The sequence below is a fragment of the Grus americana genome, chromosome 5 (genome assembly GCF_028858705.1).
Source record: "Grus americana isolate bGruAme1 chromosome 5, bGruAme1.mat, whole genome shotgun sequence".
Taxonomy (NCBI): Eukaryota; Metazoa; Chordata; class Aves; order Gruiformes; family Gruidae; genus Grus; species Grus americana.
In genome coordinates, this window is record NC_072856.1 from 15,761,003 (window position 1) to 15,788,738 (window position 27,736).

General features: G+C 37.7%; 1 protein-coding gene across 3 annotated transcripts in view; it reads right to left on the bottom strand.

Moving 5' to 3' along the window:
* Nucleotides 1-6,636: 6,636 nt before the first annotated feature.
* USH1C (USH1 protein network component harmonin) overlaps nucleotides 6,637-27,736 on the bottom strand; it is a 51,011-nt gene continuing 29,911 nt past the window's right edge. The window contains exons 16-26 of one of the 3 annotated variants that reach the window (XM_054827557.1): nucleotides 27,018-27,170; nucleotides 26,521-26,637; nucleotides 24,144-24,392; nucleotides 22,174-22,230; nucleotides 20,560-20,679; nucleotides 12,525-12,566; nucleotides 12,161-12,214; nucleotides 11,914-12,013; nucleotides 10,495-10,604; nucleotides 9,736-9,791; nucleotides 8,005-8,851 (exon numbers count right to left, since the gene is read on the bottom strand). In XM_054827557.1, the coding sequence (XP_054683532.1) occupies nucleotides 8,752-8,851; nucleotides 9,736-9,791; nucleotides 10,495-10,604; nucleotides 11,914-12,013; nucleotides 12,161-12,214; nucleotides 12,525-12,566; nucleotides 20,560-20,679; nucleotides 22,174-22,230; nucleotides 24,144-24,392; nucleotides 26,521-26,637; nucleotides 27,018-27,170 (1,158 nt within the window). In that variant the 3' untranslated portion in view covers nucleotides 8,005-8,751. The other 2 variants (XM_054827555.1, XM_054827556.1) reach the window with 2 other exon arrangements.

Here is a 27,736-nt window from a genome sequence, read left to right on the forward strand (position 1 = left end):
AACCTAATCTGTCTTCTCAAAGTTGAATGTTTTCTTTTCGTAACAACATATGTTCCACTGTTTCACTCTATAGCATTAGTTAAGAAAACAACCCTGGCTTGCGAGCACAACATTCAATTTGCAGTGTGCTAAAACTGTAAAAGAGCTTCAAAGTTGCACACAATTGTGACTGATACAGCTAAAATCATGCTGAGGATATAGTGAGAATTGGTAGGTAACATGAATGAACATTTTGTTCGGTTTTATGATTTTTAGAATAAATAGCTTATGAGACCAGTTTGTAAAGCATGGTAAAGAGAAATGCCTTACTTGACAGGAATTAGTTTGTAGAGAGTTTGCAGGGTCTCCTTGGTAGGAGCCCGATGCCCTAATACAGGTACCTCTCAGCCTAAGTCCATGGCTCCTCAGCAGTCACCTGGGCAGCCGTGCGCAGGCACAAACACTCTGTCTGCCCACTCGATACCACAAGTGGATCTATCAGAACCACTATGCAGGGCGCAGTTCCCAGACTCTCATCTTCCCTCCTATATGGAATTATTCACGATTCTCTCTTTTTCTCATGCTTGTAAGTAGCCTGTCTCAGAATGCTCTCCCCAGGCTATATTTGTCTTCTGTGATAAGAAGGCAATACAAGCTGGCGGAAACTTTCTGCATGTCTGCATTTTAGCAGTCCAAATGTGAAGGGGCACGTCACGTGCTGAGGCTCAGCCGTGGAAGTTTTTCACGTACAATCATCTGCTGTCTGTTTTTAATCTACAGCATAACAGCAATGCAGTGGAGACAACAAGAACAACCGCATCCAGCTGGAAAGCACTGGCAAGTGATGATTTTCTCAGGCATGCCAGGGATACATCCTCAGAACGTGCTCAATGTAACTGGGCAGAAAAAGTAAGATTGCTTTCTACACATTCCCAATCATGAAACCAGTCAGGGCTTCTTTACCAAATGCTGAACTGCCTGTTCTTTCACATAGGGCATCACCACATCATAAGAGCAGCACTGGCCGTTTCCCCATTTATTTGTATTTTGGGCCATGAAGGCTCAAGATACTGGAAGATAAGGAATGGATCACACTAGCATTAGATAAAAACCCTGCTCTCTTCCACCATTGGGAACACATCTGACTACATTGGTCATTGCCCCATGATTAAGAGACTACATCAATAATAAAGAAAGAATAGCTGAGATTTAATCCTCAGGTGTAATCTGCTTTCTAGGAAAATGGTGATATGCCTCATATAAGTCAGTTGCATTGTCCTAGTGCAAAGAAGGGTAAGCATTTTGTCCTTTGTGTCATTTATAAATCTAGCCACTTTTGTACATCTATTTACTATGGTATGAACATATCTGTTCATGCACACATGGGTTTAAATATACCATTAGAAAAGGCAATACTGGGTAATTTTATCATTGAGAAGGTAAGTAATTCATGAAGTGCTTCAATAACACAACAGAAAAAAAAAGTCTCTGCATCTGTTTGTCTGCTAGAGGTACAGAAATGTGAATATTGACATAGTTTAAAAAACCAAACACAGCTTTCCTGCAGCAGTACAATCTAGGATAAATCATTACAAGTAAGTCAGGCAACTTAGACTCAAATAACTTTTCCCTGTGAACAATCCAACCAAAAAACATGCTCACTCACTTCATTTTAATCTGTCCTATGAGTGTTACATAAATTTGTTGCAATCAAATTCTCTACTCCAAGAAGAAAAGCAATGTTATAAACTACATTGTACCCACCTGTTAACTCTGAAATCACTGTTGAGAATCTTTTATGTTGGATGGAGAATACACTTGTTTCTGTTTGTTGTCCTCCCAATTTGGACTCTGTGTCTTGATAAATTGCATGATTTGCAGACCACAGCATGCTACATGCACTGACTTCTTTATAACAATGCTGATTTATTTGAAAATAGAAAGTTTGCCCATACTCAGAAGTATGAGACATGTAATGGGGAAGCTGCCTTCCCCTGTGTGAAGAAAAAGCAACCTGGAGTCAGGAGCTCAATGAACACACCTCAATCATCTCAGTTCCTTCTATTCTCTTAACGAGGTACAATCTCTGCATGAATGGCTTGATGTCCATTGTAAGTGATTGCTCTGAACTGGAATTCTCTCACCCAGCTTGAAGAACTCTTCAGGTTTTGATTCCTGCTACATACGTCACTCCTTTGCACTAAGATGGAGCTGCCTGAGTTACACTAAGGAACAGTATGTAATTTCTTCTGTCCTACCAGACTGATACTTCACATTGAAAGATCTTCATCACAATTCTTGGTGAATACTCAAAATGGAAACATGCATCTCTCCTTCTTGCTCTGTCCTTCCTTGCTATTGGAATTGCTGCTGATTAAAAAGTGTTCCTGGGTGTCTTGCTGAAAATTTCAGGTTTTAATGCTGGGAGGGGGAAGGAGGGTAACAAAAAAACATTGTTACTTGAAAAATTATAATCTACTCAGTTTCAGAGGATAACCCTGAAAAGCTATTTCACCCTGTCAAGGAAATAATTATCACAAGATTTTAATCAAAGATTAATTTGGTGCCCAGTGTTTCTAATTGAACATTTTCTACCTAGTCTTATTTACACTCTCTCTGTTAAGTGGCATTAATGCTCAAAAGTCACAAGCTGTGCCCAGCATGAACATGGGATCTCAGTCCCCCTCTTGCTAATGGATCCAGACCTGCTTAGGTGAAAGGCAGAGGGAAGAGAACAAAAACTCAGAGAAAAAGTAATTTGAAACTTTTTTTTTTTGAGGGGTGTGGGGTAGCTTTACATAAAGAATAACCATTAGAAACTTTCCCTCTCACTTCCCTATTGTTTAGAAAAGTCCTTGCCCTCAAAAAAGCTGTCTGATTACTATCTTATTCAGTTTATGTTTGGAGTGTCTCAGTCTCTCTCTCCCAAACTTTCTTTTAAGCACCATATAAACAAACTCTGTTATAGCTATTGAAGACTAATGAGTTCTACTGATGTCTGGAAGCAAAATGGTGAGAAAAGATAAGAAGAGGACAAGCCAAGAAAATGGGTAGTGGGAGCTGGGGGGAGGAATAACCTTTAAACATTATTTGAGAAAACTAAGAGGAACTGAAACTCAATATGAATACTAGAACCTCAGCATTAACAATAACAACCTTCCACAATAAGCATCTCCAGGGCTAAGGCATCCTTTGCCTTCAGATTTTGTCTTCAGACCCCAATCCAGCAAAGTACTTAAGCCTGAATAGTATTACTGAACTCAACCCATGTCAATGGGACTGGCTCATATACTTAAATTTAAGCATGTACTTAAGTGCTTTGCTGGATCAGAGCCTTGCTTGTTCAAGTCTATGGTTAATTTATAAGTGGGAAGCTATCTATCAAGCACAATTACCTTTCAAATGTGTAAGGGATTTCCATTGCTAATCATGCAGCAAGTTTTACGATACTGGATGAAACAGCTATCTGCAGTACATCAGACTCCATGTTTTTTCCATGTGGACAGACTGAGTTGAACACCAGACATTCAAACTTGACTATCCTAGAGCTGCCAGTCTGCAATATACTTGTTTGAAATTAATTCCTTAAAACTTCCTTTCAGTGTTTGTTACACTGTTTAGCACCTTCATTGGACGTTATCATACACATCCAGCATTACAGTCCAGAGAACTTTTTCTTACCTGTAATTCATCCTCTTAAAGCTGAACATGCTTCACATTTCAAAAAGTTCCTTTCTAGAGAACAGAAATCTTATTGATTGCTTTTCCTATGTCTGTCTGCACTTCCTCTTTCATCTTAGATGCTTTCAGAGAAGATTAAAAATAGCTCGTTACTTTGTTGTAAATATCGATAGACCCTGAGCCCCACCAAAGTGCTGTACTATTATCTGTCTCCTCCAATAATGCAGCAAATTCAGATCTAGCAACAGAGGAAAAAGCATTCCAGCAGAGGCCCCCCGTATTCCAGCAGTGCTGAGTTCCTTACGAAGAAGGAAAGAAAACATCCTAGTCAATCTCTGTGAAAATAATTTGCATCACTTGTGAACACCCCACCTGGAGCCTCCTCAGATTTCAAGTCTGCAAGAAGGGAATTTTGGAATCTGCTCCAGAAATTTCTGAAAGTCAGAAAAAAACCAGAAAACCCCTGAGAACAATGGCAAAAGATAACATGGGCAGAAAAACACTGTAGGACAAACTCAGTATCAGGATCAAACACTTATTAGCTTATTGTAAACTGATAATAAGAGATTTTAGACTCGTCAGATTTATAATTCTAAGGGCCAGCTCCTTACAGGTAAGATGCTGGCTTCTCTGCACTAGACCTCACCCTTACATGGTGTAAAGGTGACAGTTTGTTCACATCAGCACAGATCCCAGCGGGACATTTCTTTGGTGAAAGGTGGCTAAGAATTCCACAGCAGTTACCCTGAGTCTGACCCTACTTTATCAAAGTCAACATACAGCTAAAGCATACAGAAAACATGTATCAGTTATTGTGCACCAAGCTCCTTACAACCAGATATACATCCTTTGACATGAAAGCAAGGTTTTCAGTCCTGTTTTTAAGGCAAGAAGTTGTTATAAAACCTCTTCATATTCAGAGGTTAAATTTCCTATTTGTGAAGTGTTGAGATTATTTGTACATGTGCTACTCAAATAGATTTAAAAAAAAATCTTAGTGGTGTGTATAAACATATACACCCCTCCTTTATGTATATGCATTTATGAATAGAGCATTTTTTAAAAATCATAACTTCTTTGAAACGTACTTACTAGTTTCAAAAGATGCCATTCATATGATAAATAACAACTAAATTACGAGTTCTTAAAGTGGTAGTATGGCAGTAAGAAATAGATCAAAGACTTCCCAATGCTAACATACATGAGTAATAATGGTATTTCCTATCCTGTAATGCATGACATGGTTCTGATCCACAAGGCTTCACATTTTTTTGCCTGCACACAGGCACGCACAAGCTCACAGAGCAGATGTGAAAGTCACAAGTCTCTAATGTAATTCATGCTCCAGTTCAGCAACTGTGAGGGTATGCTGAAGACAACGCTGTGACTAACACAGCCAAGAAATTCCTGAGAGACTAAGAATGATTGTTAACAGTTCTGAGAACCTCTTCCTCTGGGTTATTATCCCATAGAGAGAGAGAGTGCATTTTAATGGTCTTAACCAAACAAACAACTCTGAGAAACTAGATATATTCCCTCTGAGACGATAGCGAATGAAAAACCAAAAACCATCTTATGTTAAAAGAGGTCTGAAGCATTCATGATACTGTCAGTGAAGTACTTGCACTTCTTCCTGCTTTGTGCATCAGGTCAGAGTTTCCATACTCCCAAAGGAAACTATGCATTGGCTGAAAAAAGAGAAAGTCCTATTTACCCTACTGTTATCTTTTTACAGCTGGTTTGATTGAACAGGGTGAGGCATGGGCACATGCAGTGACTATATTACTGCCACCAGAAAACTGCAGTAGCAACTCAAATGGGTGCCTGTTTAAATGATTTACCTCTGGGACAGCCGGCTCACACACACCAAAGTAACTGAAAGGGAAGTTGCTTGACAACTCTATTTTCTTGTAGCTTTCTCCAACTCCTTGAGCTAGCTGGCAAATGAAAGATGTGATCCAGTCCCAAGGCATTGAAAGCCAGAAATAAAGTAAAAAGCTACCTGACTAATGGCTTAAGATCATTTTAAGATTTCAGAAGTGTCAGCCTCCTTTTTTCTACCACCACCTCCTTACATTGCCTAAAGCAACTTTGCCATCCTAAAGTGGGTTAAACAAAGTAACACTTTCTTACATACATGAAGTAATGACCAGTAACTATTTCCTCAACTGCCTCTCATGCATTTTAAGCTGTAACCAAGCAAATCAAGTTAACAAGGTAGATGGGGAAAAGAAAGATAGTTTTGTGACTAAGTAGCAAGGCTACAATTCAACCGTTGGTACTCCCACAGATTTCCCAGCTTCTGTGTTCCTTTTGTCTCTGAAAAAATAATACCAGTAAAAATATTTCTAATGTCTAACCTTTTAAGTTTTCGGTGTTATGTTTCTTAGTGTGCTGAGACAGTGATTAGCACAATTAAGCACTGACTGCAGGCTGAAGTTTATTACCGGTGCATTACTGTGGGTCTTTATTTGCTCGTACATAGCATCGGAACATCCCTTAAGAGAACATTTGATAGCATCACTCATCTATCTGCATTGTCATACAGTCCAGATGGTTGCAGTATGTAGGCAACCGGGAACCAGAGCAGCAGGAGGAGTACACCCTGCTGCAATTTTCCCTCTGGTGCTAATCTTGATGCATTTGGATTAGTCTGTTGGTTAGGAAGTCTACAGCTCTGGGTAGATGCACCCAAAGACCTAGCAAACAAAATAAACCAGAGCAGCTGCACTCAGTAGCTTGCCAAGTATCAAATGGCCAAATTTGCCCATAAAAACCTTGGTAAAAGATTATGCAGCTCAGCTGTGTGACATTTCCCTGCTGTACAGTGTGAATTTTCTTCTGAATTTCACAAGGGCAGCATTCTGTTGCAAATGGGTCTGTTATTAAAGATCAACTCAGAAATCTGTGTACTTTAGCAGATTAACTATTACGATGATGTAGAAACCCAGAGACAAAGAGGAAACAAGACTTCTTCCATTTGGCAAATGCAATTTTATTTCTAGATTAGTTGTAAGAGTTAAAATTTTAAACATTCTAACATGTGTACCCTGCCAGACACATTAATTGGCATACTGGAACAATACTGCAAATGAAGAAAGTGAACATAATTAATCATCTCCATGCAAGTACAGAGTTCTCAGGAATATAACTTATTTTTCTGTGTTACAGAAAGGACGGTTTCCAAACCTTGAAAAGTCAAGACTTCAGTGGGAATTTCTTATGCCAAAGAACTATAAACTGGCTCTCATTAGTCCAGGTAAGAAAAATTAAAACACAATATGAAAAACAGAATACAAACTGGCAGATACAAGGAAGGAAGACAATGACATTTCTAAGGACATATCTTGATAATATCAAGAAATTAAGTAAGTATTATTACAGTTGTAGACTTAGTAAAGTCAGGTTAGTATAGATTTTATGGTCTTGAGGAATTTATTTAAACATATAATCACCAAGAGCAAAATGTTACCCTTAGCGACTTCCTGCGAAGTTTAGTCACATGTATAGCCTCACTGAGAACCAAGTACATAACTGCAGACTGTGAATCACACCCAAATTTTGCACCCATGACTATACGAGGGAGTAATTTTTGCCACCAATACAAATACTCTGTAGTACAACTGTGACTACACATAATGACTTTATCTGGACTACTTGCTAGCTATTTACTTTGCTGGTAGAGAAGATTCTTTATACTGTATCAGCATCACCAAAATTGTTCCTTATAATGCCAGCACTCCTGATATTACTGGTCCTTCCACCAGCAGGGTTTTTATACTCAAAACAACTCACAACTGAGCAACAGAAACATGCATTAAAGAGCGAGAACAGAAGTTACCTATATACATTCCCATTTCCTCATGGAAAAATCACTATGTACTGAGTAAAAATATAATCTTTTCCACACCCAAACTGGCCCGTGAACGTGTAATCACAAGTGTTGCATGTGGGAACAGACATCTGTGTTCTATCTTCATTTGTCATTTCGGTGTCTATTTCCAGGAAAGCTGGAAGATAATTTTCAAAATTTGGTCCCCCAAAAAAGCAAAAGAAATAGATTTTCTCACAGACCAGACTGTGCTCACTGGCTGTCCTTCTCAATGATCTTGCAAAAATTTCTTGCTGTATGTCTATAGAATAATTTGAAATTACTCAAATTATCTCAAGAATCTGAGGTCTCTAGTTCAATTTACAGGCCTGATTGTTCACATTTCTTTCAAATACAGAAGCACTTCATGTGGTTATTAATTTCCTATTAATTTACAGAGCAGCAGGTTTCTGCAGGGGAAAGACTTCATTTTTCCACTGTAGCCTTCTTCAAAAAAATGTCCTGCAGAAAAAGAGATAGTGAAATAGATGCTGTTAGCCGTAGTGCAATTTTTAGTCTTTCTGGTAAGCACAGTTTTGTATAACTAGATCTCGGTTGACTCATTTGGATTTGTATTATAAGTAATAATTGAGAACACCACAAATACCCACATGCTTTGGTTGTTCTAGAGATCTATGATTGTACCTACAGTAATTACAGCATAGAGAAACCATACACAGTAAACTGAGTTTGTGACACAAGGATAATTTTGGGACAAACCCATTGTATAGTGACAAGTTAACACAAGCAAACTTCAGTGAAAACCAAAAAAAGTCATGAATATTTGTTTTCAGGCACACTGTCATCTAATATAAACGGCAACTTGTTCTTTGGACAAGCCTTAAAGAAGAAGCAATTTGTAGTTACTTATATATTTATGAATTCAAAAAGCCACAGCAGTGGTCCACAGATAAGGGGGGAAAAAGTAAAAAATTAATCCTACTTGTTTAGGCAGGGCCTATTTATTTTATAGTCTGTCAGACGATAAACCAATTCTGCAGAGGACCTCTAAGAGACACGATGAAGTAGAAACTAAATACTTATATTTTAATAGGACAGGCATGGCAAAAGCCCAAAGAACACTCCAGCATGCCAGGAACAAAAGCAAGCGTGGCATGCAAGGCACAGGCAGGCACATGCTGAAAAAATAACGCAGCCTCACAATGGACAGTCATGTTAACCCAGGTCTGGCTATTCACCATGAGGGAACACTGCAGTGGCTACAGCTGCAGGAGATACCCTTGTCTGTACACGGGTGCACTGCCTTCAAAAACCTTTCTGTGTGTGTTGGGACTGACTGTTGATGAGGGAATAGTAGGGCTAAATATACAGGATATGAAAACAAAAATAACAGTGACAGTTATTTCCTTGCTTGTTAGTTTATGCACAGGTATTAAACACAATTTTACAGCAATCTTCAGTAAGCGTTAGCCAGTAAAACTATACTGATTTACAGCAACTAACACTCTAGTATTCTACACAGAACAAGAGTCTGGGTTAACAGTGACTACGAAACTTTCTTCTGCCATTTTACTTGGTGTAAGGATATCTTCAAATCTTCTCCTTCAGTCAAGCTACAAAACATTGGTCTTGTTTTTGAAACTGTTTGTTCGAAATAAAGCAAGTTGTATTAACTTGATACCTCTGTCATGGATTTTTCTATTTCACACCTATGCTGGTTATCTTTAAAAAAAAAAAAAAAAGGACTCTGACTGTCACAAATTGCCAAGACACCCAAATCACTTCGCTCTTTTGAAAATTTTACAATTAGCTTGGCTTAGACAAGGATAGTAACCACAATCTAATTAAAAAAAAAAGCCACAAACCAGAATTAAATGTCTGGTTGTGGTGAATAATGGTCACGGACATTTGTTTCCCCAAATTATGATCCACAGAACCACAGTAAGTGATCCAGACTGAAGTAAGCAATTTCTAAAAAACAAACCAACCCCCAAAATTCTCAAACTTTAAACCAGAAGTATGAGCGTTTGGTGTATACACCAATTCTGAGAATCACCATTTTGAAGTCTGGGAACCACTGCTGATGCATGATAGCTACTTATAACTATCAAATTAGCAACCATGTGATGCAGAAAGTTACATAGTCCACAAGTAAATACTTGAAATATGTCTGATAAAAAAAGCAAACTGCATAGACTATTGTTACTAGCTTTTTAATCCCCAAAGAAAGCTTATGCACTTACATTTCATCATCATATTCCTTTGGAGGTGATGCTGCAATGACTAAGTCAATCCAATCCTGAAAAAGAAATGCACAAGCAAAAACATGTGCTGCTAAATACTGCTTTTAAAGACGGTCAGTGGACCACCATGGAATATCAGATAGACAATCAGGAAGGCAATCTGTTCCTGGAAAACCACAGGGAGCAACAGAAAGGTGTCTGTTAAAGACTTCTATAGGAAGACCATTTCAAGACTGAGCTGTTTGACTTGTAAAGAAAAATCTACTGGTCTCACAAGCAGCTTTTAAAAATAATTATTCTAAAAACCATCCTGTATTTGGTCATCTTAGCAATTAACACAATTCTTGATGAGAACACACTCACTGTTGTTGAAGTGCATTCTTACTTGTGCATTAAGAAATCAAAGATACGATAAGCTATTTTCATGAAATTCCAATCAGCTTGCAAGTCATTTTCAGTATCAAAGAGAAATTCTACAGATAAACATACTATAAACACTCAGAATGTAATGTGTTTAAATACCAATCTTGACATGTGGCTAAATGCCATGAACTTTCACAGTAAATTACATGCAGGATTTTCAGAGATGCTCTATATCAATATCTTCTGCAGATTTCAGCTCACTTTGGTAGCACATGACATACCTGTTACTTTTGATGTTTGCAATCTTATTTGTGTTGATATGGCAACATCATGAAAGAAAAGTATATGTCATATGAGCATTGTAGGTAGAATGAAAAAGTATTCCAGGTTACTTACCCCACCCATGTTCCAAGCTTTTGCTAGAGTTGCCTGTGCTTCTGCCAGCCTGCTGTCAATTAGTATCTTGCCATTTACAGCTAGTATTTCATCCCCTTTCACTACGCCTCCTGGTGAAAACACCAATACGGCATACATACACATAAGCAAAAAAAATTCTGTGAGTCTTTTCTGTCCCATAGTTATGCAGTACTGAGTATAACAAAAAGTGTCTTCACTAGATGGGAAGGCTTACAATAAAATTGACATAAAAAGACAGTTTGCTACAGGCAAAAGGATTTTTTAGGTATGGAGAAGCCACGCTAATCTCGTATTGATCATGATCAGTACGAAACTAGTTCAATAAGATTTTCTACAGTAGCAGTCTGCCTGTCTGGATAATCTGTCTATACAGCTTACAAATTGTGGATGATTGTAGACTGTTAGTACTATGAAAATGGCAGCATTACTTAAATACCTGAAGTTATAAGTGGCATTTGTCAAGGGTCTGCAGGACTGTCATTCCTTGGCAAGAGCACGTGTAATGTTTAGTCCTTAGAACTGATTTTGACTTTCTAATCTGGAATGAAGTACAATTAGCTAACTGGAACTGGATTTGAAGAGGAGAAAACACAGATGGTAAGGGCACAGCCTTAACTATAGGAGAGCCTCACAACAGTGAAGACTCAAAGAGAATCAGAGTATTTGAGAAATCAAGTGGCTGAGATGTTTTCATAGCAAGAGTGACTTGAACTTAGGTGCAGGTTTGGACAAGGTCAGCAAAGACAACGTAAGGAGATACTGTCCTGGTCATCACCAGGGTTCTCAAGGAAAGGATGAGAGATACTGGCCACCAGGAGCAAACCCTGGATGTGTTGGTATGCATATTCTTGTGCCTTCCAGAGAGCTAAGCTGTTAGTGAGAAGGCTCTGGCCTTTAGTGGGATTTTGGCAGTAAAGCCAAGTGTTTTACAAAACAAATTACTATTGGAAATAGTATTAAGAACAAAACTAAGCAGTGTAGTGTAGCTATGGTCTAGTAATTGTTTTGCACATGGAATTACTACAAATGTCACTGCTTGGAAATTGTGAAGTATTTTGCTTTCCTTAATTAACAGAATACCCCAGAGAATAAGGTGCTGGTTTTGGTAGGTTGGGTTTGGTTTTTTGGTTTTTTTCTTTTTGTTTGGTTGGTTGGTTTTGCTTTTTTTTTTTAGGGGGTGGGTGTGGGTTTTTTTTCCTTTTAATATCTGGGAAAAGCACCCTTCAAACCATGAGCCTCTCTCTGAGCTGTATTTAGAGCTGAGAGAGAACTTGGCTGCCTTGGACACTCTTAAGGGTGCCTCTCAGTACTAGGCATAGCTATGAAGTCAGCTAACAACTCTCAGCCAGCATAAGGAGCCACTTTGCAGCAGAATTCAAATTCCCCTTTGTTACTCACCATGTTTGTCTGCAGCACCACCCTCATAGATGGCAGACACGACTATCTTTCCAACTGGAGAATCAATTCCTCCCTCAACTGCAAGGTCTAAAGATCCTTCCTATTCAAAAAGAGTTTTATTTCAGAAAAGGCTGGGTTTTTTTGCCATCAATAGGAGCTTACTCTTTCCTTCTTCCCAGTATATTGGACTGTACATGAAATGCTTACATGAACCCTTTAAAGATCAATCAAATAACATAGTATTTACCTTTTTAATTCGTAATAGCCGTACATCTTTTCCCATAATCTGCTCTGGGGTAAACTATGAAAAGATATAATGATTAGTCACTTCCACATTGGAAACAGAAAACAATTAGGCTGATCTATGCAGTTTATTGGAGAAAAAGGGACCTTTCCCTCCTCCAAAATAGTGTTTGAGGAAGATCAGAACACCAGATCACCTTTTCCTGTACAAAAGCTCCCTTCCAACATGACTAGTGAAGACAAATACGCAAGCCCCAACAAACCAACAAGCAAAAGTCTTACCCCCTCCCAGTCCTTAAAACCAAGGATGTGTTTTTTCCAGTGTATTTCATATTAAACAGTGAAACGTAGTTGAATTCTCTCCTTACCATTGAATATGGGTCAAAATCTTCCAAATATTTCTGGAAGCCCTGAAAAGAAAACAATAGTTAATTGTAAAAACATCAGGCTCATGCACACGCTTAACACAAACTCCACTTTATTTATAAGAGAACATACAATTCTGTAAAGCTATGAAAAAAGATAGTAAATGGAGAAAAGCACAGAAAGGTAGCAAATAATCTGTCCTGACAGTCAGAAGACATTTCAAAACCTTATGACAGATCAGAAGTTTGAGCTGGTGATACTACGGAGCAATTTTGAGGAAGGTTTATCACTCTGTCAGCTTTGCAGTTCCTCTCTACACCTGAGAGAGCAGAAACAAATCCTGAAAGCATCATGGGCAGGTATGTTCTGCCACACTCTTCTGAGCAACCTTTCTTGGGACTATCACCAGGTCGGGCACTAACACAGGCAGAAATGACAGGATCCAATTCACCTGTCAGCAACACTACTCCACAGTCTGTGGGTTTTAGGACCCTCTTCCAGCCCCCTTCTCTCCTCCTTTCTATGGAGCTTCAGGGAGTTGGCTCCATAACACAAGCAAATGCAGGACAAAAATTGATTTTGTTTTCACACGGTTCTGTGGAGGACTTAAAAGTTTTGGCAGGGACTGCCTGAAATGGGGAAGACAATATTGCAGTTAGGTAGAGCAAGTTTTAAGCTTTGAGAGGACCCACACCCTCTTAAACTTTCAAAACCTAGTGCATTACCCTTTTCAGACCAACACTGCAGGCAAAAAAAGCAGGAGTTACCTTTGCTGCAAAGACCACAGTTCCTTAGTCAGGAATTGGGAATCAATGGTGTTTGGGTGGTGGTTTCTTGAAGAGGATTAGGAGTTACTAGGTGAGACTGTACGAGTGATGCTGGAGATTTGTAAAAACTCTGCGCTTATCCTGCGTGTTAAAGGACTTCAGGACTTAACAGAAACCTTTACTGAGGCACGTAGGTGCTGTATCACTTTGGTGACTTCAAGCTGCAATAACCTGGGGATATGGGAACAATGCAGAACTACACAACCCTTCACTGGTACAGCACACAAACCAATATCTGACACAGGCCAGCAGTTCAGTGCGTGATCAGGCTTGATATATTTATTATTGCCCTCTTCTACTGGATCCATATGATGACAAAGTCTATCCCACTCTCAGACTCAGCTAAGCCTTTTTCCACTTGTAAATCAAATGTACAGCTTAAGGTTCCTCTAGTATCTTTAAGGGCTGGCTGTTAAATGGCAAAGTTGCAGCAGCAAACACTAACGCCGCCTCCTGTTATCTTTATCATCTCTCTCAGTTGCCTGTATAATTTTGACATGACTACGAATGATCCTCTGGGGTCAGATCTCATCCTTACCACCACTGCCTCTGGCAAAGTTGGTGAGCACTACTACACAGGTCTGCACTAGCAGACTCTCAAATGTACAACAGTGATGCCCATTTGTGTAACCACACTTGCACAGACCATGCAACAGTGGTGCTGATGACTCCTGCGTGGACCTGCAGTCATTACACACAGGCATACTAAATCATACAGCGTGAACCCTGGCTTTCCTGCAGGCTGCCACTCTCTTCACCTTTTCCCTGAGATCAGAAGACCAACTTAAGCCAATCATGTCCTCATTCTGTGTTTCTTCTGTCTCAGAAGAAACATTTGGAAGGGTTGAAGCATGACTTTGTCTCCCGAGGCTCCAGAGAGCTAAATCTTCAGGGCACAACTGCGGAACTTTTGCTTACTGCCACAATTGTTGTTGGGTTTGTTTGTTTGTTTTCATAGGGTAACAGATATTAAAAGAATCTTTTGGGAATAGGCATATGAGACACCTTATTTAGCATTTAAATTAGTACGGGTTGCATTACATTTGTTAACTGCTAACTTTGAGGAACTAAATAAATGGCAATTCAATCACAGATTTCACAGATTGCAGCAAGTGTAGAATTTCATCTTGGGGGGGGGGGGAACCCCCAGTCATTCATTTACGAAGTGTATTAATATTATGAATAGTTTTTCTAGAATTGTAAGAGAAACATTTTACAATGATAGCTACCTAAACAAATAATAGTTTGAATAGCTGAATTTGTATTGACCTTCGGAATCACAGCTGAAGTAGATATCTAGGGTCTTGGAGCAAGCAACTTAGAGGAAAGAACTCTCATCTCAGCCAAGTCACTAATTCATTATGTAATCTAAAGGAAGTCATTGAACTTTCTTTGTCCCAGGTTGCCCTCAGGAAAAACAGATGTTGCCCTTGAAGAAAGTTTTCCTGGGAAAATAATTTTTAAACAGGAAAAAAAACCCCACCCTAAAAACCCCACAACAAAAAAACTTTGCAAGTGATACAATCTGGATCCAATAACGTACAAATACAGCTATGAAACAATAAAGACATCCGCTGAACTGTAATAAATCTTCCCAGAAATGGGCATCACAAATTTGGAAAGCAGAGAGTGCACTCCATATCCAAGCAGGGACTAATGAACCAAGCAACACTGAGTCGAAACCACGGTGCTAAGCCTACCCTCCCACTCCTCGGGACATCTCAGGCAAAAGAGCTCAGACCACTCTAATCCTTTCTTGACTTACAAGAACATTCATAGGACTGAACAAAGGTAGAATCTGGGACATTAAATGGTTTGATTGCACTGAAACAACTATCTGTCTGGACTTCCAGATGAAACGTAAAGATATTACTTCAAAAAAGAGCAAACCCAAACAAACCACAAGCACCTAAGCCAATGGTACTGCTCACTGAAGTTTCTAGCATCAATAGTCAATAGCAATTGAGACCGGACTGAAATAAACAAAAAAGAATTAAGAGAAACCTGCAACCAGATGTAACAAAATTTTCCAAAAAAACACATTTACTGAGAATACAACTGTTACATATACAGAACATACTAACATTCAATGGCAACTGAACATATATATCTGATAAATCCAGTCTTCCCTTCTAGATCTAGATTGAAACTCATCAAAAGAAAAAAAAAAGATTAATCTTAATGGTTTACCACTCAAAAGCTCACACTGTGAGCTCACAACTGTGTGCCAACATTTTCATATAACATGGCAATGCATCTAACTATGGTGTTTTGCACAGAAACCGGCACATTTAACAGGAGCAGAGAAGTTAAGCACGAAGTTCGCTTCTTCAAGGGACCATCTATTGGACCATCAGTCAACCAAAAGAGGAAGAGATGAAAACTTCATCACTATGACAGAGGAAGTAAAAGTAGTAGTAACAAAAGTAGTAATACAGGAGAAAAATCCTACACAATACAGAAAGACTATATGAATAAGTGCTTTCCACCACGAGTTCCTCTGATTTCCTACCAATAACTATGTTATGATAATAGCTCTATTTGTTAAGCTAAGAAGATATTTTTATTACTGAAACCATTGCAACTGGAGACTACAAGAAACAAGGAAATGTTAGGAATATTAAAAAAAAAAATAGTAATTTGCCTGTATCAGGTCAGTTATCAGTGTTCGCCTGTCTTAAAGTATACACTAACCATATAAGTAGTCACAGATGGTTCAACCTGAAGGATTTACTATCCTTCTCATTCTTCATCTGTCTAGACTAGTAGGAGCCACAGGCACACACTGAAAGTTTACAACAACTAGCAGTTTTCATGCACTAGGGCTGTCTTCCATCCTCTGCTTTAGACAGTGACAACAGGATTAGAAAGGAAAGTTTTAAATCTATGATCAGTTAAAACAAGAAGAAACACACAAAACATGGAAAATGTTATTTTACTTGTTTTTTGTTAGATCTAAATGATGAATTGTAAACCACCATCCTTTTAAACATCTCTTGTGGCTGCAAAAGAGAGAAAATTGCCAAACCAGATATTAACTTTTTGCTGTAAATAAGTGTCACCTACTCACAAATAATCTCACTGCTTTTTTTTGCTCTTCTAGGGACTGAATCACACTTGTACTTGTTAGTGCTTGTTCCCTATAAAATTTCAAAATAAGAGAACACACACAGTGAAATAGCACTGAATACAAAGAGGAAAGAATTCTAGAAAAACTACATAAATAATGCACATTTCCATACCACAAGATTTTTTAAAAATATTTTCCATGGTTCCTTTTATCCCTAATTTCTACAGAACAGTGCTGGGGTCTCTTCTCCATGATTTTGGAAAGAATAGTTGGAAAAAAAAAAAAAAACCACATGGAAAAAATGCTAGGCAAGTAATTTCCAAAATATTGAAAAGTCATGATAAAAATATACGTTATACATTTAAGATTTGCTCTCCTAGCAACATCTTATACTAAAAAGTGAATTCCATTATTAAATTCCTCATGAAGTTGATACGCTGAAAGAACAGAAATGTGTATTTGGGCTCATCCTGAAAGAAGCAATTACCTAAATACCAACTACTACTACAGGTTCATTCTACATAAAGAAAAATTCCTCCTGAATTTAATTAACTTATTTCTGAGTGGTCTTGCTTCAGGTTGGATATCTAAAGTAGTTTCACAATATTGATTAATTGCTGCTGGATTTTATTTTACTGTGTTGAACTTCAATGATTTTAATCCCGTATTGATTCTGGATTTTGTGCTTCCAGTGCATTAACAAAATGGTATACTGTAGTTTGGAATCACTTAAAATGCAGAACCTCTTATTATGTTACAAAAATTTTCAAAAAAAAAAATTATACAAAACACTCCTCACACCTCTCCAGCCTCCACTCAAACCCCTGCATCAAATCAGGTAACGTATTTGAGTCTTCTGAAACAAAACTAGAACAACTTTCTACAAACTAAACTATGGTATTTACATTTCCAAACTCAGTTTGCTTTAAACCAAATGATTATATATCAGCTTCACTACTGATTCTATTAGTGTTCTATAGTCCTAACATTAGTTGAAATAAATATATCTATTCCTGAGCTAATGAAAGATTTGTGGTCTGCATTTAATTAATACAAAGACTGAGTTTTTGTCTTGAAGGACTTTTGGGCAAGCCTGGCAAGATTTTCCACAAAACTCTTCAGCCCCTCTCTTGCCACTTACAAAAAAACACTATTTCCTTTTCAACACAGAGGGCTTTGGTACAGCTATGGCCAATAATAACTGAAATTTCCAGTCATCTAAACACCTGTTGAGGTCCCTTGACCGCAGTCAGGCTTCAAATCTTGCCAATTAGAGGAAAGCTTAAATATTCATTTGTCCTTTAAGAAATGCTGCACCCAACCACAAAGGAGTGAAGGAGGAGAAAAATCCTTAGTGTACTTAGCAAGTGCATCAAAGTCTTTAACTCACACAACAGGATGTTTGTTGGGAGAGCAGGTACTAATATTCATGTTGGCTTTGCTTCTCTGAAAACCCTACCACTAAATCATAACAATCCTCTCCTGTTCTCTGAGCCAAAATTTAATTAGCTTTGCCACAAGTGTATTCCAATTCACTCTAGTACAGCAGAGACAAACAGTTCACCCTGATTTTGATCCAGAGCACCCCTAGGCATGCAAGGCCACACTCAAAGTTCAGTCCTCACCCATCATTTCCCTATACACGAGAACAACTTCATTTTCATGAACTGTTTAAAGACCTGGGAATTCTGACCAGAATTCAGTTAATGTGAAGACTTAAGTCACAATAGAAACTTCACTGCTCCTATCTGGCCCAACTACCTTCCAGATAACAGGAATGTTTTACTCATTCTTGCATTTTCATTTTATTCTTATGTTTATGCTTTTTATGTTCTTTACTAGCAAATTGCTCAAGTATAGGCTCACTTGATTAGCTGTTTGAATCAAATCCATCAAGATCAGTTTCCAGAGTTTGGTACTCAAGACAACTAAATTCAGATAAAAATTAAGGTAGAAGGAATTATGTGCATTATGGCACATTAAGACATAAAACACCAGAGTTCCATAAGCTTTGTGAAATCTATCAAGACAAGAAATAGGGTAGCAAAAGTTACTTTCCCTTTGGTGATACTTCCCTAAGAGAAGATGAACAGGTCCTGTATATGAACCATTGACTTAAATAAGGAATATTCCTCAATCCCTCCTTCCCCTCCCAATAGAAATAATTCCTTCTGCATGAAATCAAATTATAATTCTAATACACTTCTGGAGACAGGCAGGCACCTCCTTGTCTGTTTTGTCAAACGCTGGCCTTTTCATTTTTTAAATAATAGAAGTAACCTCCCTCTTTACGTTGGTATCCATGCAAGTGTTTCTCCACATACCGCTGTGACTTCATTGCAGCCAGGACAAGTAATCTTTACTGTGTTATGTCATATAAGGAAGTAAGAGGTAGCAAGTCTACAGAAACAATTTATAGACTGATGTTTCTCTCAAAGTCCTATCAGAATATTGCCCCCACTAAAACTGTGATGATCTAACTAATATAAGGTAGTTTGGGCATGAAGATGATTGAGATCTGAAACATTTTAGCAGCCTTGTGATTTGGAAAATGCGCATGCATGCATAACAAATCATAAGAAGTTTCCCCCTAGAAAGGCGGATCTTATTGCCAATTTCTCAAACTAATTGTAAGCAGTCAGGAACAAAAAAACCCACAAGCAACATTTTCAGTTTGTACCAAGACTCTCTCACCACAGATAATGGTATTATTAATTTTGCAAACTAGTTTATATTTGCACACCAGGAATTTATTTTCAAGAGCTGGATTATATTAACTGCAGATTATGATTTTACTCTGTTCATTCCTCCCCTAAGGAATTTCAAAGTGCTTAGAGATGCTGAATTACTGAACCACAATCAAAATGAAAGTTCCAAAGCTTCAATACATACAACTGAAAAAAAATATCTACACTGGAGGGATTTGAATTTATTTTTAGTTCAAGTACCTGCCTTCTCTTGAGCAACTTATAAACACTGCTTTCATTTATCATTTCAATCCATTTATAATATAGACATTTCAAGATGACTATGTCTATGGGAAAATGGGTTATAAGTATCACTAAAATTTGTTCAAACTGTAACTGCAAAATAAAGGAGCAAGAGTATCTAAATTATTAAAGCATAAAGTGACAAAAAAATCCATCCCACTTTTATTAAAGATAGCTAGGAATATTGTGCCCATTATTTATTGTCAGATATAGTATAAGCTTGTAATCAAATAAATTAAAGAGAAAATGTGAAGTATTTTCCATCACTTAGAAAGCTCACATGTTGCAATACACTGCCTTGTAATGTACATGTAAACACATGTCCACACACATGCATATAACAGACACACAACTCTAATTGTAACAGCATAAATCATTATGACCCTTGAGAATAAATACTACTAATTGGTCCATCAGCTATCTTAAATGAATTTTCAAGGCTGTCATTTGGGAGTTATCACCTGTCAGAGCAGTATTTCTCTTTTCTTTTCCTTTTCTTTTTTTTTTTTTCTTTTTTTCCAGTAAGCCTTGGCTCACCTTCCCTCATATACCACAATGCCCAAAGATGCTACATGGTTGGTCCTAAAATATTTAGCCTAAGGGGTTTTTCTTCATTTACATTTGAAACAGAAATGGAAAAGAAATAAGAAAAAGCATCTGATAGTGAGTCAACTTTGCAGTAGCACTGCATGACCAATATGCTGGAGTCTAAGATACAACAACGAACTTTTTTTCCTCTGGAAATTAAATGATGAGTTAGATATCTGCATTTCAAGTATATTCATGACTATTTACAAAGGAAAAATACATTGTAATTAATTTTTACCATTTAATTTCTGACAAAGGAATTCAGAAGTTATAAAAATACAAGCCAGCGTGTGAATAAATGAAAAATAAGATCTACAGAGTCCAAGGCTCTACCCTGTTCTGGAATTATGCACCCCAGTACAAAAATTGTCACTATGACTGATTTCTAGATCATGGAAAAAACCGGAAAAATACCCTTTTGTACTTACTATTAGTGATCATTTGAAAATCTACATGAATTTTAGTTAGAAGAAAATGAAACAGGCATTGATTCTTTGAGGACAAGTCAACAACAAATCCCACGCTACTGCAGCACTCAGAAAAAGAACATTAAAAGGCTTACCAGTGCCTCCAATTTGATTGTTGGCCTGACCATAAAGTTTGGGTCAGGATGCAGCATGACTGGTTTAGAGACTATTGGTACCCCTGGATGCCGTTGGGTAGGTGGACTTGGAGCAAGTTGCTATGGGGTTAATTTAAGAAAATTACAATTCACAACCTAATTTGTGCAAATCCATCATTTCAGCAAGATGCCTCAACACAAATAGTTTATGGTAATGAATTTAATGACACTAATACAACAAAAGGCTTACAGAATTACTTTAGGACTTAGAAAGTTAACAAGCCAAAACATAATTGCTTTTGTATCTAAATAGTAGCTTTTCCCTCTAAACTCTGACTTCACTAGCAAGATTCTAGAAGATTATCATCCCTGCTTTTGGCATTTATCCCATAACGACAATGAACTGAATGACAAACTACAGGAAAAAAAATGCTAAAGTTGAGTGCAAGAACATTGTCAACCTGAAATGAGATTTTAACTAATCTATGGCTAAATAGATCTTTTAAGATGAAAAAGATCAGGACTGCATAGATCAGTTTTCCATAAAGCATTTCAAGTTAACTTATCTTGACTTAAGAGCAAGAGTTAGTTATGCTAATTGCCTACCCTTGACTCCACAGATACCCAAAGGCATCTGAGACTTAATCATTCAACACATACTAACCCAGTTGTACACTTTTTAGTCAAAACTCCCACTGACGTCAAGCATAGTTTTATTCAAGAAAAGAGTTCAAAACTGAACCCTGTGGATTTAGTTTCTGACTTAACCCCAGCAACTCTCAGAACACTCTTGTCAATGTTTCTCATAGGAAATGTGATGTATTCCAGATATAATTCATATAGTACAAGCTGTATCCTCTGCAATTATTTGAATTGCTTCCAGCAAATTGGTTAAGCCACTTTTTTTTTTTTAATAGGGGAATTTTTGGGGTGTTTTTTGTTTGTTTTTCATTTTTTTTCCTTTTTCCTTTTTTAAATAATTAAAGAAGAAAGTTTTGGAACCAGATCTTTGAAAGTCCCTGTGGATATCCCTCAACTAATGTTGATCCACACTGCAAAATATATTGTATCATTAAGTTTTCTGATCTTTGAAGAAGCAGCAGGTTCACAGATATCAACTTGTTAAACCTGCAATGGAACTGGATGATTTCTCCTGAAGCTGCACAATTTAGAGACTGACTTTTCTAGGGTGCCTCAGAGTGGCGAAACCTGACATCCGGCCATCCTGAATCAACATCAGTGCAAAGGGTTATCAAATGTTGGTTCTTCTGAGAAGAAAGCTTGCTTCTGACCACCCATTATGTTTAAAATATAGTTTGGTCCTACCTCCTTTTGCCTGTCTTGACAAAAGAACAAAGTATATGCTCCATGACTTATAGGACATGCAAATATGGACCGTATGTTGCGGAAATGTTGAAATATGAAGCCCTCAGACCATTAGGGGTCACCTTCACTACCTGGTATTAGGTATTTTGTAACACAGCAATGAATCCATGCACATAAATGCAAGTGCTAAATTTTGAATAAATCAGCCATGCAGAGTCAAACTCTTGACATTAGCATTACACGGAAAGTTCATAAGACTACAGTTATTACTAACAGTACATGACATACCAGTGGATTGCTTGACACAGAAGATACTTTGCTGACGTGGGAGGTGTTTCTTACAACCTAAACAGTAACAGACTTAGTACTGTGTCCATATAAAGTATATAGCTAATAACAATTTTGAGAAACAGATCAATTTATACCAGATGTTTTAATACTTAGTTGTCAAGAACATATTCGACAGGATTTCATTCCTTTTGTCAGGCATTTCTTCAAGCTGAATTTGAAATTAAACGATCTAGGGAAAAAAAAAACCTTAGGAACATAGAGAAGATTTACCATTCTGAGTAACATTAGAAAAGTAAACTTATGGGACAACAACAGTTGTCTTATTTTTGGCTTTAGAAGGCATAAACACAAACTCTTTTATCACTGAAGTCAAATAACGGCACTGCTTCTGCTTCTCTGTGATATTAAAATCCAACAAGGATAAATTGCTCAGCTTCTGATTTTTCTTCCATGTCTAAAACCACATCAGGAATACTGGGTTATCTACCTATAAACAAAGCAGCTTTGGCTGCCTGTTAATACTTTACTAAGAGCTTAGTTCCTTCCTCATATACACTAATTATATTCAGTGAAAACCAACTTATTTTTGAAGACTAGGTTATTTTTTGTTGTTGTTGCCTGATTTATTTTTCTTTAATTATTAACCTCTTTTCTCTAACATATCCAGCAGTGAAAAACTGCCAGAAACACATATTGGAATATATGGGTTTGGGGACAGACCCAGTATGGGAGTTCCTATAGTACTACTTTTATCTGGATATTTTTTATTAGCGGTAGGAGAATGTATTTCTCCTCTGAATGCTAGTATTTTGTACACTTGTACAAATAACCTGGAAAACCTGTCATCCATAAGAACATCTGATACCTCCATTTCAGTGGATCAGCATATTCTTGGCACTTCAAACATGTAAACCACATAGATCAAGCGCTATCAGACATCTACTTAAGTTTATAAGAAGAGATTCATAGTTCACATTAGGGCAATTATTCACATAGAAATAATCTGCCAGTTTCCCGATTAATTTGCATATCCTTCCCCACCCTAACCAGAATCATGCAAAAGAAAAGCCTAGCATTTCCAAGTAAACATGCAAAAAAAGTCAAAACCAACAATACAGTCAGTCAATCCATGCAGAAAACTGTGTAGGAAAGAAGTGACTGCATGGGATCCTCTTCCGCTGTTTGAAACAGGTAAGAATCTTTTTGCCAGAAAAACAAGTACATGAATCCCAATATAGTGCTTAGAAAAGGATATTATGATCAAACAGCTGCCATTTCTCTCCTAAAGTGAGATCTGGCACAAGATTTCTTATATTTGATCTTCTTTTGGACTGAGATTGTAATGAGAAAGTCAGAATATTTTCTCAAAGAAATTCCTAACTCCTGTGTGTCCAAAAAAAGTAAAACCTGATTACTAACTGTCATTCATTTAAAAGTATTCTACTGGTAATATACACTGTGTTGATGTTTTAAAAGTTTGAGCTTCTTATTTTAAACTAATTTTCTTTATCCACTCTTCTCATCTAACAAAGCAATTTGATGACATATTTAAAACACTTTCACAAGTCATTTTCACTACACAGATATTTTTCTCAAATTTAACTATGAGTAAATCTGCCACTTGCCATTGCTATTTAAAAAAAAAAATTCTTTAAACACTCAATTTCAAATTGTCTTTTTAACTGGTACATTCTGCCCAAGATATCTGCATGTGGTAGGGTTACAACATACATAGTGAGAAGAGAGCAAAACCCTCTCAATTTAAATTAAAAAAAAAATAATTAAAATAAAACTACCTCTGGACTGCATTCACTACTATGAAACAATGAAACCATCTCATTTCTTCTTTTAACGTTGCATATGGCAGATGGGTAGATCCAGGGGATAAAGTAGGTGATGGAGCAGGGGAAGGAAGCCAGGCAGGGGAATGATAGAGGCACATGCATTCAAACAGATCATGAGGTCACCTGGGAAACTGGTGTTACTGCCAGGGCTGGACCTCTTGCAAGTGGAACATTTGGTGTAGGAAGTGGATGAGCTGATGCTGCTGGAGTAACAGTGGGTGGTGGTGGTGGAGGTGGCACCACACGTTGTTTAGGCTTGTCAACTTCATCTAAGTTTATATCATCAAGATCTGTGGTATGAAGCTGCAGGCCACCGGCAAAACGCCGCATTGATGTGGCGGAAGGAGAAGCAGAAGGTCGTCCACTTGCCAACTACGTGCAACAGAACAGAAATCTGCCTTAACAGTTCATCTGCCTGCAATAGCTCTGAAGAAATTAATGGCAAATGCTAGAACATCACTCAGCCTAACTGCTCCTGCACAGGAAGCTCTTGGCTTCTCCTGCACAGTATACACATAAACGTTTTCTCTGAAAGCCTTTTTAAAAGCACTTCCTAGGATTCCAGTTTAAAAAGAAGAAAATTGGAGTGCTGTGACAGTAACCTTGGCTGTTGCAGCAGGAGGAGATGACACAAAAACCCCAAAAACCTGCATGGAGTCTTCAGAAGGTAAAATCATAGGACAAATCACAGATAACACAACTCTTGCCTCTTCTAGGTCTTATGAAGAGAAAGCAAGAATTGCTCCTTACAAAGGTTATTATATAAAAAGAAAGTAATTGAAGACAGGCTCTGAAATCCCATGCCATTAAAAAAGGGAAAGGGGTTAAAGTCTGGTGTAAACACAACCAGACATTAATGCAAGAGGGGGAAGTAAGTTTAAGCAGCTATCAAAACAAAGAGTTTAGGGTGCTATAAAAATTTAGATCCTCAGGAGGTTCTGGACCTTCTAATTTCTGTTAATCAACACCAGATGCATTGTGGGGCTAACAAATTCCAGAGTTTGAACATAATGAGCAGCTCACCCAAAAAATAAGTTTGTGTGCATGAAGGATTCTACATATGCTGTTAGAGTCACTAACGTTTCTCTTATCGGTGATCCAACTGAAGTACTTAAGAAAATCCAGTTCATACTCTTTCATTTTGCCATTTTGTAGACTCAGCTGAGGAAATTAGAGATACAAGCTGCCGTACAGACACATGCACCTTAGTCCAATATGATAATAATTCTCTCAAGTGGGTATCTCTGTTGACATTCTTTGGGAGCTCCTTATCTGCCATACTCGCCCCTTAGTTCTAAAAAAACAAAAGGTATTTCTTTGGCAGAGGTCAAGAGATCTTGACTGCTCTCGTACCCAAGTAGCAGTTCAAGCCTGTAATACCTGAATATTGTTCAGCTGCATTTATCCCTCAGAAGCATTCTCGTTTTGTGTTTTACATGAGTTCTACTGCTTGGGTAGCTTTGTAGAATTATAATAGAGTATTTATATATAATGTCATAGAAGAATTGACTGAACAAATACAACACAGAATGCTTGTCTTAAATCAGGGTACAGCTCCGGAAATACAGCAGTGATTTTAATCTGTAATGTTCCCTCTTACTTTACAAAGTAAGGGAGACAAAGATCTAGCAGAACATAGCCAGCCAAATTTAGGTAGCGAGAGAAAACCCAGTATAATCATTCTGTCCTAGAGACCTGCATTTAAGAGCCACATGGATCCAAGCCTGAGACCAGGAAGAACAGAAGACCAGCTGCTTTCTTCCAGAGCTGCTCCACATTGACCTGAAGGAAACTCATACGAGAGTGTTCCCCAAGGGTCCCCTTTGTGGTTGCAATTTCTTGGGGATCCCAGGGGAGTTCAGCAGATTGCAGTGTTCCTCTTGAAAGCAGCTGTGCTTGGAAGACAGCCAGAGCAGCAGAATGGTGGGAAAGCCTCACTCTGCATCTAGAACCATCAGGCTCTAAGGCACAATCACTATCTGCAACTCCCATCACTTAAGGGGACTATTTAAAACACAAAACTGAACTCTATTCTTTGTGAGTTTATCTTTTTGTCATTTTCTTAACCCGTACCTTTATTCCATGCAATACAAGGAAGCATCCAAGAGCTCATCATCAATGATGTTCTTATTTGCACAGGATACTAAAAAAACATGGCTGGGTATTCTAGCCTCAGTTTTATCATTGGTAGCATTTCCAACCCAGCCCAAACAGCTCATGAGCCAATAAAATTGTTAGTTTTGTGGTGATAACATACTTAAAAAGGACAAAATAAAACCGGTTCATTAAAATAATAAAACAATTCCTGTAAAATAAAGGAACAACAAATGCTATAGATTGTAATTCATCAATTACTGACATTTTTTCTCCCCCTCTTAGAATCACGGATGAGAGGGAAAGATGAAGACAGATTTTTCTCTAGTAAAAAAATGTTGCTTTTAGGAGACAGCTAGTGACATATTTAGAGATCATGCAATATATGGAGAAGCCAGAATTTTACCTCAGGAGACTCATTCTCCACAGAGGAAATCTGTTCTAACCGTGTTTGACAAAGTCTTTCCACCCAGTGCTGCACCTTTTCTGATTCTTCCAGGTCTTCTCGTTCTGTCTCAGATACCTTAACCATAACATCAGTGCATGAAAAAAGGTTATAGGTACAGTCACAACACAAATATGTTTCAAAAGTATGAAATGCCATTTAAGTGAGTTTTAAAACTAATTACACTTTTGAGAATGACTTCCTATTTTGCTGTCTTTCATTAAATTCATCACCACAGATGGACACTCACTAACTGCAGATGTATCCTCATTTGGGCAAAAACTGATTGTAGAAACAAGCAAACTTGGGAACAGAGCTTTGCAGTGCAACAGCAATTTTTTTTAAACTTCACTATCTTTGACATAATTAAACAAGTGTCCTGCTAAGATAATTCCACTAAAGATTCAGCTCATTTTCTTTCAATATAATTTTGCGCTTGATAGCAGAACACAACCTACCTCTTGCACGAGACGATTTATTTTCAGTTGTTTTTCTTTCTCCAACATTCCTTCTTTCTCTTTGGCAAGTTTTTGCTCGAACTCCATTTCCTTTTTATTCTTCTTCTGTTCACACAGACTGTCACTTTTTGACTTCTTTCGCTCTTTTCCTTTCTGGGAAGTTTTGGTGGTTTTGTTTTTCTTTCTTTTTTTTTTTTTTAAACAGATTTTTACATCAGCTAAAAACATGGCAAACTTCAAGCTCAGTACATGAGTGCCTGCCTTAAAAATTTAATTACAGTCTGTGCAAGTATGGGGATGGTCTTTTAAAAGAAAATGTAAAGTCCATTTCCCCAGCAATTTGCATGAAATTATACCTTATTTGGAGGGCCTGTGCATATTAACATAAGTAGGACAAGATCGGACAGTTCAACTTTTTTGCTCCTCTGCAAAGTTACAACATTAGGGCACACAGGTTCACTACAAAACTTCGAATATTCAAACAGTTTTGGTTAGTCTTGATTTGCCATCTCTCTGTTCTGGTATTTTTATATTAATACAAGACTGACTGCTTTCAGGTGACAGATGCTCATGTATAGGTATATGTGAATATTCTATGCATAAAGCATCTTCATGCATATGTCCTAAAACCAGCGTTGCATGCTTTAATACAAATGAAATACGCAATTACAAGGGAAAGGCTTAGATCAGTACAGAAACTGAATCACTCTCAGGAAAGA